The sequence below is a fragment of the Chlamydotis macqueenii genome, chromosome 2 (genome assembly GCF_036417535.1).
Source record: "Chlamydotis macqueenii isolate bChlMac1 chromosome 2, bChlMac1.mat, whole genome shotgun sequence".
NCBI classification, from domain to species: Eukaryota; Metazoa; Chordata; class Aves; order Otidiformes; family Otididae; genus Chlamydotis; species Chlamydotis macqueenii.
This window is the reverse complement of record NC_141557.1, coordinates 70600391-70612500: the sequence shown is the minus strand read 5'-3', so window position 1 is coordinate 70612500 and position 12110 is coordinate 70600391. Positions and strand designations below refer to the sequence as shown.

The 12110-nt window shown below is 41.1% G+C and overlaps 1 protein-coding gene across 1 annotated transcript; it reads right to left on the bottom strand.

The window, feature by feature from the left end:
* Positions 1–5196: 5196 nt before the first annotated feature.
* On the bottom strand, positions 5197–6000 carry LOC147601691 (uncharacterized). Its single transcript, XM_086743065.1, has one exon. The coding sequence runs from the start codon at positions 5998–6000 to the stop codon at positions 5197–5199; it is 804 nt and encodes a 267-aa protein (XP_086599191.1).
* Positions 6001–12110: the final 6110 nt, after the last annotated feature.

Here is a 12110-nt window from a genome sequence, read left to right as displayed (position 1 = left end):
AACTGATAGGAAAGCCTGTTTCCTCTTTTCCCAGATCTTCCAAACATTTTTCCAGAAAGGCAAAGATTAGTACCATCCAAGTCATTTGTAATTGTTTGAAGACACAGGGAGACAAAAATGCACCAAACTTCAGAAGGGGCTTGAACAAGGCACACCACCTCAAAGTCCTGGTCTGGATTCAAATGTCACTGAAAGTCAGCAGAACACTTGACTTCAACGTGTTTCAGTTTCGGTAAAAGCCAGGTCTAGGTGAGTAAATGGTATGTGCAAATTTTGACAACAATAAGTACTGTCAGTCAGCTTCAGAGATGGGTGTCAACTCCCATGCACTGCAGTTGCACACCTTAAACACCCCTTAGCATGCATCTAGCCCAATGATCCAAAAGAGTTGTTTTGGGAATGATAAAAAATAATAAGATCATCTTTAATCGAGAAAAAAAAAACAAACCTGTCCAGTGTGCCATTCTCCACACTGCATTAAAAATCAACCCCCGAACGTCTTTCCTTGTAGTTACATTCACGATCTTTCTCCATCCACCATCCAAGCTTTTGGCTATCATGGTCATCTGAATCTCTGAGCTTTAAGACTAAGGAACATTTACTTCTTACCCAGTGCATTCAGTGTAGGGTCCCATTCAAGCATATCCCAAACTTGCTCTTGTATTACTGTGCTGCTTTCAATAGTTCTAAGGAAAAGGTGCACTCCAATGCATCTATATTCTAGTAGTGCATGGCTTGCAAGTTTCACACAGTATTATAAATTTACTATAAACTAGTTAAATCATCACTGTCCTAATTAAGAAATATGATAGACACATAAGGAAATCTAAGGAGGAAGTGAATGAATGCCCCATGTAACATGTGGCTTCATCACAAGTGAACATGTTAAGCTGGGCTTCTTATCTTGGATGACTCTACCATCCACAACAGAAACAGCAAAAACACAGCTCTGACCATAATCCAGGGCAGCAGTTTAGCTAACTGAAATACCGGAGGTGCAGAAGAAAGGCCCTGGCAGTAAAGAACATGTCAGTAATGCATTTCCTCATTTAATGATGAAATAATGATAACTCTGTTCTATTCTTAAAGATTTGTGGGCCAAGGTAGGCACAAGCTACACCTTTTTTAGTGATAGCAATGACTCCAAGGGAGCTGTCACCTTTTAAACATCCCACTCTTCTATGGTAAATCCATGACTATTTTCTGCCATTTCAGGCTTTCTAGATGATTACGGGAGCTGTAGGACCTTAAGGCTCAGGCAGCATCATTTAACTTCAACCTTTCCTGAAAAAGTAGATAACATAAGCTGTTGGGTCACAGAGAAGATTTCTCCTGGAGATCGTTAGCCTGACAGGTTCTGGCAAGCTGTAAGATAACGGAGAAAAAGGCCCTACCAAAACTACTTATTTTGTCATCATTACCCAAGATCTGTGAGTTCTTATGTACATATAGGAAATTTCAGTAATTCAAGCTTGTACCTCTTGCTAGCACTAAACCCATGCAGTTTGAGTTCAGATAAAAATATAGATTTTAATAAATTTAGTTGAACCTCATCTAAACTGCCAAACTTTGTAACAACATAAGGAGATCAAACAACTTGAGAGCACACATTTCTATTAAACTTGAGATTGTTACTCTGTCTGGTATGCCTGAAAACATCTCCATGGGCTGCCCATGGCATTGTGGCACTTTACCACTGGCCTTCAATTGTTAAAACATGCAATAACATACAAGAAAAAAAAAAAACATAGCTGTTAAGCCACATTTTCTAATGCTTGTAAAATAAACTCATTCTAAAAATCACGTTGCTTTAATTGCTTTGCCCAACTCTGTTTATTAGTAGCCACACTAGAAACACCAGCTAAACAGCAAATTGTTGCAAAAATCGATATTATTTCCACAGTTAACATTTATTCTGCATATATCCGTAAAAGCACTACATGGAAAGAGCGTGCACGCACAGAAGACTTGGCTTCATTTTTTTGCCAGCTATCAGACAGCATTCTTCATACACAAATCTTTTGTTATTTAGTATTCATAGTGCAGAAACATCTATTGATGCCAATTAAGATCAAGAGATTTTATGAAAGGTGTTGTGCAAAACAAAGATTGTCACTGTTCTGCCACAAAGCACTTACAGTTGGACAGGTTGACAACCCAACCATTGTGGCTCTGTGTATTATGCAAGAAGTATTTTTAATGTTATTTTAGTCACCCTTAAATGCAAACATGACACTACAAGTAGCTCTATGCGGCAATAGAGGGCATTTCACTTCTTGCAACAAATGCAGGACAATACTTCAGCAGCTACTGAGGCAAAATAGCTACTTTGTCTTACCAGGTTTTTTTTATATTTTTGTGCATATATTTTATTTCAGTGGAAAATTCAGTGACATGATAGTATTAGTCAAGCTGAATCTAATTTAGAAGGTAATTCTTTTTCAAACAAGCAAAAAAAAGTTGGTCAAAATTAACAAAAGTATACATTTTGACTGTCTTCCTAATGGGAACAATTTGACATTTGATTTCAAAATCCAGTAATATTTTTGAAAGGTGTGCACCTTCTCCAACACTTCTTTCCTCAAGAGAGACAATGTAATAATGGTTTGCAGGCATTTGGTTTAACAGAACACTTTGCATAGCCCTGTTTGCCATGATCAACTTTCCTTCTTGAGAGGCATATTAAGACAGAACAGGTTACCTTTGAGCTGAGTTTAGTACTTAAGTGTTCTTTGGGAAACCTGCATTCCTGATGGAGAACAGCTTTCCCAAAGCTGAGCGGAAAGCTGGACGGGACCAGACCTCAGGAGTAATATCTCCCAGTCACGCGTTTTCACAGTTTAGACCCACTCAGCAGCTAAAATACCACACAGTCACTCACCGCCCCGCTCACTGCCCCTTGCAGCGGGACAAGTAGGAGAACTGGTAGAGAAAAGAAGGCAAAACTCACGGGTTGAGATTAAAACAGCTTAAGAGAACAACAGAGGAAAAGAAAACAGAGATGGAAAACAAACAACAGAAAACCCTCCAATAACAGAAAATACTGAAGCACAAAATTTACAGTACAGTAATTCACAGTGGATCTTGATGCCAGCTTCCTCCTGAGTAACAGGAACCTTCCCTCAGCACCCTCCTCATTGATATCCTGAGCATGGTGTCACAGAGTATGGAATAGCCCTTGGGCTAATTTGGGTAAACTTCTCCCAGCTGTTGGGTAATTAGTAACCTATCCCAGCTGTGTCCCCCAGCCACAGGTGCCACCAGGTCCAGCTCCTCTCCCAGCTCAGGTGAAAATTAACTCTATCCTAGCCAGAACCAGGGCACATGTGATCCTCAGCATTCTTCTGCAGCCTGCTAAAGGCCCCTGGCAACCCAAATCCCCCAAGTGAGTCAGTAGAGGATCCTTCTTCAAATATCTCCTTGATGCCAAGGATGTTTCTATGGTAATTCTGCATTCAAAGTTACAGGCTTGTGCTGTGTGAGAGGCTACACCAGGGCCCAAGGAGATGAATGAACCTATCTAAGGTTGTACATACCCAGGGGGCTTCCATAATTTTGGGTGCACAGAAATACAAAGATGGAATAATGACAATGTTGTGCTGCACTTCAATTGTTGAATTACTTCAATACCTTGCTCACAGATGTGTGCATGTGAATCTAATCAACCAAACTCCTCGCAGACAGCAGAGATTATTTTGAGATATTATTCCTGCTTCTGCTACAGAAAAAGAAGCACCAGCCTTTCATAACCTCTATACAGCGATGTATGTGTATATGCATGCGTACACAAACACATGCACTCTCTCTACACACACACACAAATAGAAAGCTGAGGATGAAAAGTTTCCTATGTATAGCACATTATTCTCAGAAAGATACAGCTTCTAATAACAGACTTGCCTTTTCATGCAGAAAAAAAACGCACCAAAAACCTCTTTGATTGTTCATCTGCCTAAACATTTACAACAAAAAAACAACAGGGGAAAAGGAAAGATGGCAGTATCAGAAATAAATATCTGCAGAAAATGAGATTTTTTCCATATCACTTTAAATTCTAGAAAATGAAGCTTTTCAGTATCTTTTCTTCTTGAATCATTTTTTTTTTGTTTCAGTTCCTAAAACAGCACATTCAGCTGTTCAATTTGCTGTTCAGTAATAGGGACTCACATTGCCTTTTAAATGCATAAAAAGAAGTTGCATCTTTTTGCTTTCATTTTCCCTCTGTGTTTGTTGCACACTGACAGTAAATTCCCTGCAGGCATCCTAAGCTTGCTATTGGAGAAACAGTGCTCTAGGGCTTTCCACATGTCTAATACACCTGGATAAAAAGTGCTAATTGTCACCAACTTCCATTAAATGAGAGCAATAAGGCACAAAATATGCTTGATTTGCAGACTAGTGCCACTGGGAGTTAGCAGCAGATTAATAATAGTGCAGACCTCTAACATTCCCTCGGCACTGCCAGTCTGGGTTTCCAATGCAACTCCAGATTATGAGGCCTTTGTTTTTAGCTTGCTTTCCTAAGGAAATAAGGCTTAGGCAGTTGCACTCTCTCCCTGTGCATGTATTTGACTGCCTTACCTTCCCACAATCATTTCTGGTCAATCTGAATACATTTCGTAGGAGAGCAGAGGCTGCAAACGTACAATGGCTGTAGCAGTTTTGTGAAAAACAGGTAGCTAGGTAGATATAATCAAGCCTGAGCTTAAGTGTTTCAAATAACCTGGCTTTCTAGATTTAGTTACTCTTGCAGACAAACAGACCCTAATTCTGCTCAAGTTTTGTTAGCGCTGAAAGTAGAAGGGAGATGTGCCATATCACATATTCAGCAGGCAGCAGCTCTTGCATCTGACCATGTTTACAGATCACATGTCAGACTAGGTTCCCAGTTTGTTGGTTTTTTTTTCTTGTTACAAACCTATATCCTATTTCAGCTTGAGGCTTTGAGCGTGCATCAGGAGTCAGCTTCTTGCACAGGTACCATCTTGCTCTGGTGTCCTCCAGATAAATCCAGGAGCCAACACTTTACCTTCCCCTTTCTTCTTGCTCTGCTGCTGCTGCTGCTGCCGTTTCCGCTCTGCTCTCAGCACACGTGGGCACGTACTCCTGGATGTGAGGACATCACCCCGACGGCATGCAAGCTTACTGGCGGCTCCCGTGGCATTACAAAGCTCATTTCGGCATGCAGCAACATGATTACGGCGAAGGTGAGGGCGAGGTTGAGCGAATGTGTTTCAACACTTCTTTCTTGGTATTTATTACCGTGCCGTAACATTCCTGCAATCTGGCCTGCTGCTGCTCCAGCTGCTTATGCAAGCTCCTGATGGAGCGCAACAGCAAAAGCCGTCGGTACATAGCTAGCTGGAGACGATACTTCTCCTTTTCCTCCTTTTTCTTATTTTCTAAGGTCTCCATTACTTTTGCGGTCTTCGTCCAAATTGTCTGGCCCAGACAACAAGAAGCCATATCACCCTTGGCACCACTCCCCCCCTGTGACATGTGGCAGCCCCCCGGATCAGTCCTGGGCAGGGCAGTGACAGCCTGCAGGGTCTCACCAGCCCCACCGGGCACCCTTGGGACCTGGGGCACCTCCAAACTCAGATCACCATCACAGCAGGGTCTTTCAGAGCACGGGAAGGCAATGCCCACAGGCTGCAGGTTACTGGCTGCCATGGGGTACGACAAGCCACCTAACGATGCATTTTCAGCTGTCAGATGGTGCTCAGCCAACCCAGAGGCCGTCCTCTGCACCTCGTCACCACTAACCGTCTCCAGGCCAGCCAGGGCTTTTACTTGGGCCACAGCCTTGCTGGAGAGGACAGACAGTCTTTCTGGCACCGCTGAGCTTCCCTCGTCTTCATTAAGGCTGGCTAATGAAGGGCTGGCAGAGCAACTGGGGGGTGCCGTTACAGCATCAGAGTTCAGAAATGGGTCTTCATCATCACTGTTATTTTGGATCTCCTCTTCATCTCTTGGTATTACACCTACTGTCTCAGCCATTTATTGCATGAGCTACAGAAACTTTCTGTGGACAAAGTGGAAGCAAGAGGATTTCATTTCCGCATACACACACAGAGAAGCCCAATGCAGAGTGACATTTGAAGAAAGAACCTCTCTTTATATTTAAGCAATGGACCTATTACTTTTCTAATAAAGCACAACCCTTGGGTCACTTCAGGCCATTTCTTGTAATTTGCATTAGATGTTCTTTGAGACACAACATTAATCCAGTAATAATTAAAATGATATACTGTACTATTAACATTCTCAAATCTTTAAAGCCAAGTGATCTATCCCTGCAGCACTGGCTGTGCTGACTAATTAAACGGAATACAGTTGTAAATGGGTATTGTAAGCACTTCTCCCATTTACGAACACAGCTCTAACAAGTGTAGTTTGTAGAGACAGGCAAGTTATCAGGATTGATCGGCTTTAAAGGGAGGTGGATGTACCACAAACAGCAGGTTGCATTTAAGTGCTCCCTCCAAGATTAATCTGTCTGCTCCCAATTTGTTTACGAGGTTGCCTTTCCCCCTTCTATTGATTCTAACAGTAAAGCTATATTAGCACCACACTAGCCATAGACAGGAAAAAGAAGCCAAACACTTACCGAGGTTACTGGGGGAAAGGAAAAGAGTTACAGTGCATTGTGTCTGTGTATCATGTTTTCTTGAATGTGAGTCAGCACAATCTGGAACAGAAACATCACAGTGCCAGAGCAGGAGCAGCAACAGCGTTACGCTGTTCCACCCAGCAACAACACAGTCAGTCCCAATCACAGAGGACTGCAGGGCTGGTTTCTTCCCCCGCCACCCCACCCCACAAGGATATTCTTCTCTGACATCCAGCTTTTACGTCATCTTTGAGCATCAAAATTAAAACCGGGGTTGGATGACACTTCTTTTCCCATCTCAAAACCAAACATAGCCAATTCACTTGTTCTGCAGGAGGACAATGTCTATGGCCCTTCCTATCCCCGCCAGGAAACAAGGAGGTAAAACAGCACCGAAAAGAAGGTGAGGCATTCTGGACTCCAATGTATACATTGTCCTTCAGAGAAAATAAGCTGAGATAAACTTTAGCTGTGTGAACAAGCTAAACCCAAAAATTAAACAAGCATTCAGTACCACCCAAATGCTAAGAATAGAGGCAGGCAGAAGCTGTAAATTTAAGTGTTTAATGTATACCCATGTTTAATTATGTTGGCCTAATCTTAAAGGAGCAGCTTTACATCCAACTAAGGTATCCCACGGAACAATGAACTTTATCTGCACCTTTGATGTTCAGAAAAGCTACCTTCAGCATCCTCTCTTGCTTGTAGTGCCAGGAACAAAATCCACGAATCATCTATCTGCATCTGCTTCAATCAATTTACCACAGGGCTTCAGTTGCCCTAAGACTTTCTCTACTCCATTCTGCTAATATAAATAGAAGAAAGAACCAATCCAAAATACTATCTAGAATCTTATTGGAGGTGGAAAAGAATGAAGGTAGATCCTATCGCCACTTCTACACATGCTGCAATACAGATAATAATTTCTTATTTTTCATCTATACTGACTATCCCTCTTTCTGGTGAATCTGTTAGGATATACATCCAATCTTGAACATATGAAGTCCAGTTAACATGAATTCAAGTTTGTACACTGAGGTCTAACTTGATTGCATTTTTTGGTATAGGAGATATTTTGCACTGAATGGGAAAAATAAACTAAACCTGCTGTGTTTATGTGCCAGATCATGCTGCAGTTTATATAAATAATACTAGGAAGAGATTAATATCCAGTAAGTTAATAAACTCTGCAGGTTTGTATCTTGGTGATTCCCATTTATCTGAATCACAAGTTACGGTAATTGAAGAATATGGAATTCAGATAACAGGGTTTTTACTGTATTACACACTGAAAAGATTCATTGTAATACAGTACTATTGGTTTTTTGGTTTCTGCTGCTCTCCAAAGCACTGCAGGCATGTCTTCCCACAACAAAGAGGACAGCAGATGGGTGCTAGGTAGTACACAGTCTCCAGCTACGTCAATACCTTTCTATAAGCAATACTATTCTGTTCCTGGCTTCTACCTTTGTAGCAAGTTGCTGCAAAATAACTGTTTTCTAATAGTCTAACAGGGCATGAAAAAACAGAGTTTTGGTTTTAAGTTTTTTTGTGGGTTGTTTTGTTTTCTGTTTTGAGGGGTTTTTTTTAATGCTCTCTGCAGCTTTAATGTTTTTAGCAGGCAGTGTTGTTTGAAGGGATGGGGAGGGGGACAAAAATGTGGTTTTGCACACCAAATTAGTTTCATTAAAAATAATATTAAATGTTTTATAGATGTGGATCTGGATGGAATAAATAGCATCCGATACAATCAACTAAACAATAAAACTACAAACAATCAAAACTCATTGTGCTAGATAGCTTTTCATGGAATATTATGACTTCAGATGTAATCTATGAATCTTAATAGCAAAAAAAAATATTCAGTCCATTGGACTTAAAGATTCAGCAAAACAGAAGTACCGCAAAAGATACATATTTACTATTGCTAAAATGCAAGTACCATTTACGGCTAGGGCTGCATGCATGTTTCTGTTACTACCCTCCCTTTTCCGTTGTTCACAGCTTCCTAAAATCTCACATAGAGCATCAGATGGAAATTCTCTAGATTCGCTTTCTGCCTGAAGGTGAATATATACTGAGCACTTCAGCCAAAAAGATTGAGACGCTGAAAGCAGGAACAAAAACAGTCTTATGGCAAACCTTTCAGGAGAAAGGCTTCTTATGTAGCGCACAGGCTGGGGAACAGGGAACAAGACCATAGCTGATTTAAAATGGAAACATGTAAATTCTGGTTCTGAGATGATACAACAGTCCTTTTTTCTCCCCAAGACTGTTACCTTGACAAAGTGACTCCTACAGTTTATCTCCCTTTTATTTTGCAATTCCACACCTTAGTAGAGACCTGAAAAGACCTTACATTAACTTCCTCTGCTGCAAGAGGCACATTGTGCCGTTTCACTGATGAAGAAGTATTTTGACAATAGTGTGCTGTTCCCACTGAGAACCTGTCACAGGCGGACTTTGCTCGATGCCTCTTGCTCATTCCTGCACTTGTTTTCCAAGGCAATATTTGTGGGAATCTTTCCAGGCAGAAGCTGCTTCAGATTTCACAGTGAGTACATCTGTCAGCCCAACACATTGAGAATTTCAGGTAGGTAAAACAAAGGCAAAGATGCCTCTAGTTGAGGTTCATTGCATTTTATTACCACCCACTTAACAGGTAGATGTGACTGCAGCAGTGTCAAGGTGCAGACCCTGGGGACCCCACCTTCAAGCTGTCAGTCTTGCATGCCTCTGCAAGGTCAATGCCAGCACAGGTCTTTAATCCGTTGCACTCCTTCAGCTATTAGCTACAAGAGGTACTTGGCAACCTACAGCCTCATTCGTATCTGTAAGCATGTGCTGAAATGCTCTGTGCTTGCCTGGCTATGGAACGAGGCCTTAGCCATCATGGTTCTGTCTCACATGGCAACAGAAAATAAATGGTCACAGGGGAGTCCACAGATACCCCACAGATAGTCATGACAACTATTTCTCCATACTCTTCCATTTATAACACCATTCCCAGTGTGGACAGACGTGAGGACAGGAAGGTGCTTGGTCTTGTTATTTTATTAAGTACAAATGCTTTACTGAAGTTCAAAGCATAACAGCCAAATACACTTACAAACAGCATCAGAAGGTGATAAGTGCTGGTGAAGATATGTCGTTGTAAGACTGCAGCCTGTGAAGCTATGTTGTTTTGTATTTGAGTTTGGGGAGTACTTTTAACAAAGTAGTAAAAAATATCCCATTACACAGTAGTGTAATTCCATATTTTATATTAATTGCTCTTAAAGATCAAAAGCCCTATCCTGTCTGTTAATGTACACACTCACATGGCCTCCTATGAAATCAATGAGATCCACATGTGTGGATCTGAGGCCTGAATTTTTCCCCAAGGATTCCTTAAAATCCTTTTACAGGGCAGTAAGTCATAGAAGAAAGTCATGTGTTCCCTTTCTTCTGCCTCCACACCCAAAACAGACAGGAGTTATTACAGGCTGCTCTGCATTACGCTGGATGGTAACGGTACCCTTAGGGGCCACTGGCCAGCCAGGGATTGCCATCGTTCTGCTCTCACCCTCGTCTACACCTAGGCATTTCTGCAATCCCTTCACACCAGCAGAGAAATAAGAAATGGAGCCCAGCTCCACGTGCAGCCCACTGATGGTATCAAGAAGTGCTCCAGACATTTCAGTGGCTGGAAAAAGCATAATGGGACATTTCAATGGCTTCCAGGTAGAAAGAATTTAGATATCTATGTAGAGCTGCGGCTCAATCGTGTGCAGATAACTTGGAAGCTTTTAAGAAAAAGCAGAGTGGATACATGATTTTACCAGTGGGAAAAGGTTTAGTGGCTTCAAACATGAAAATTCAGGGATTCCAGTAGACCATCTTTATATTAAAGGCAAAAAACATTGAAACAATCTGCCATGACTAGCAAAAATTAGCAGGCTTGCTGCCAGTCTCAGCAGAATCGCCTGGCAGAGGTGCAAATCTCTGAAGGAGTAGCTCAGGCTGCATTCAGACTAAGGTTGAGTCGAGTTTGCAGGCTTCAGAATCTCAAGACTGCAGGTGCCAAAGTGACCCAAACACTTGGAAGGGCTTGATGACAGCTCTCACTGCAATATTTCAGCAACTCTGCTCCTAACCCTGCTTGGGCTTAAATATTCCCAGGGACACAAAATGAAAAATATGTTTATATGGTTTTATAAAGATATTGTAAAATAAGTGGAATGTTTTGATTTTCTTCAAGGCAGCAGCTGTTCTCCTTGCCATCTATGTGGAAGGCATTAGCTTATTATTTGAATCACTAGGAACTGAGTAAAAGAATAACAGCATCGTTGCCTAAACCAGTTTATAGTCTACGTCCACATTCCTGCCATCTGATCCACAGAGCTTTGTTTTTACACTGAAACAGCCACAAACAACTTTTCTGAAGTCTTGTTGTGAATCCAGGGATCTACTTCAGCTCACACAATAAGCAGTTAACTTTGGCATAGAGGCCAAGGTGGAAAGGGAGAACCCAGGGGCACACATAGCTGGGCTTTTGTTTTGTTTTCTCCCATCTGGGCACATCAATCTGTACTGGGCAGACCCAATGGGCATCAAATGGGCTGGCACATTTCAGTGCAGAGCAAACTCTGCTTTTCTACATCGGGTTAATAATGCTTCCCGGTGGACACATAGAGGAAGAAGGCTTGCATGATCAGGGTGTTTGCAGCACATGCTTGACAAACTACTGGAGGGGAAATGGAAATCTTTATATTGACTTCCAAAAAACCCATGGATCTTGAGAACTGCAGGTTTACCCCATTTACTGTTTCTTCTTCGAACAGAGAGAATATGCTTGTCCATAATTGATTACAATTGTACTGAAAAGGAAAATCTGCTTGTAAACTGAAAAAATGATGGATTGCAAAAAAAAATTTGCTTCCCTTATCTGTTATGTGTAAAGGAGATTATAAAATATCGTCAAAGGTTTGATTTTTTTTTTCCTCTATAATAAAGTAAATACTGTCTTTTATGTTGGCAAAATGAAAAGTGACCTTCTTCAGTGTGATGCTTCTGCCTCTTTTTTTAAAAAAAATAATTCTTAGTTTTGACTGTCATTTTGTTCAGCAAAAAGTAAACTATGGGGGGGGGGAGAAAAAAACTGCAAAAGAATTTAAAGTAGGGAGATCATGTAATGTGAGATACTATTACAGCCTTTCTGTGGAGAAGAGACTAAAAAATTCTTCCTGCAGAAAAGATGGTACTTGAAATACATTTGAATAACCTCCAGTATTAAAAGATTTGAAAGTATTGTTCATATATTGCAAGAACTTCATGCCTAGCAGGTAAATACTGGATTACTCAACCTAGCTGTTAGATTTCAGATGTGAAAATGAGTATGTAGACAACTCACGTGTCTAGTTACAATTCACATCCGGTATGCATTGAGAGAAAAATCTTTTCTGCTAAGGGATTTGTAAACAGACTATGTAATTTTTGATAATTGATGCTTATGTTG

Excerpts from the sequence above, each read along its gene's own strand:
- LOC147601691 (XM_086743065.1), bottom strand. The coding sequence starts at position 6,000 with ATGGCTGAGACAGTAGGTGTAATACCAAGAGATGAAGAGGAGATCCAA.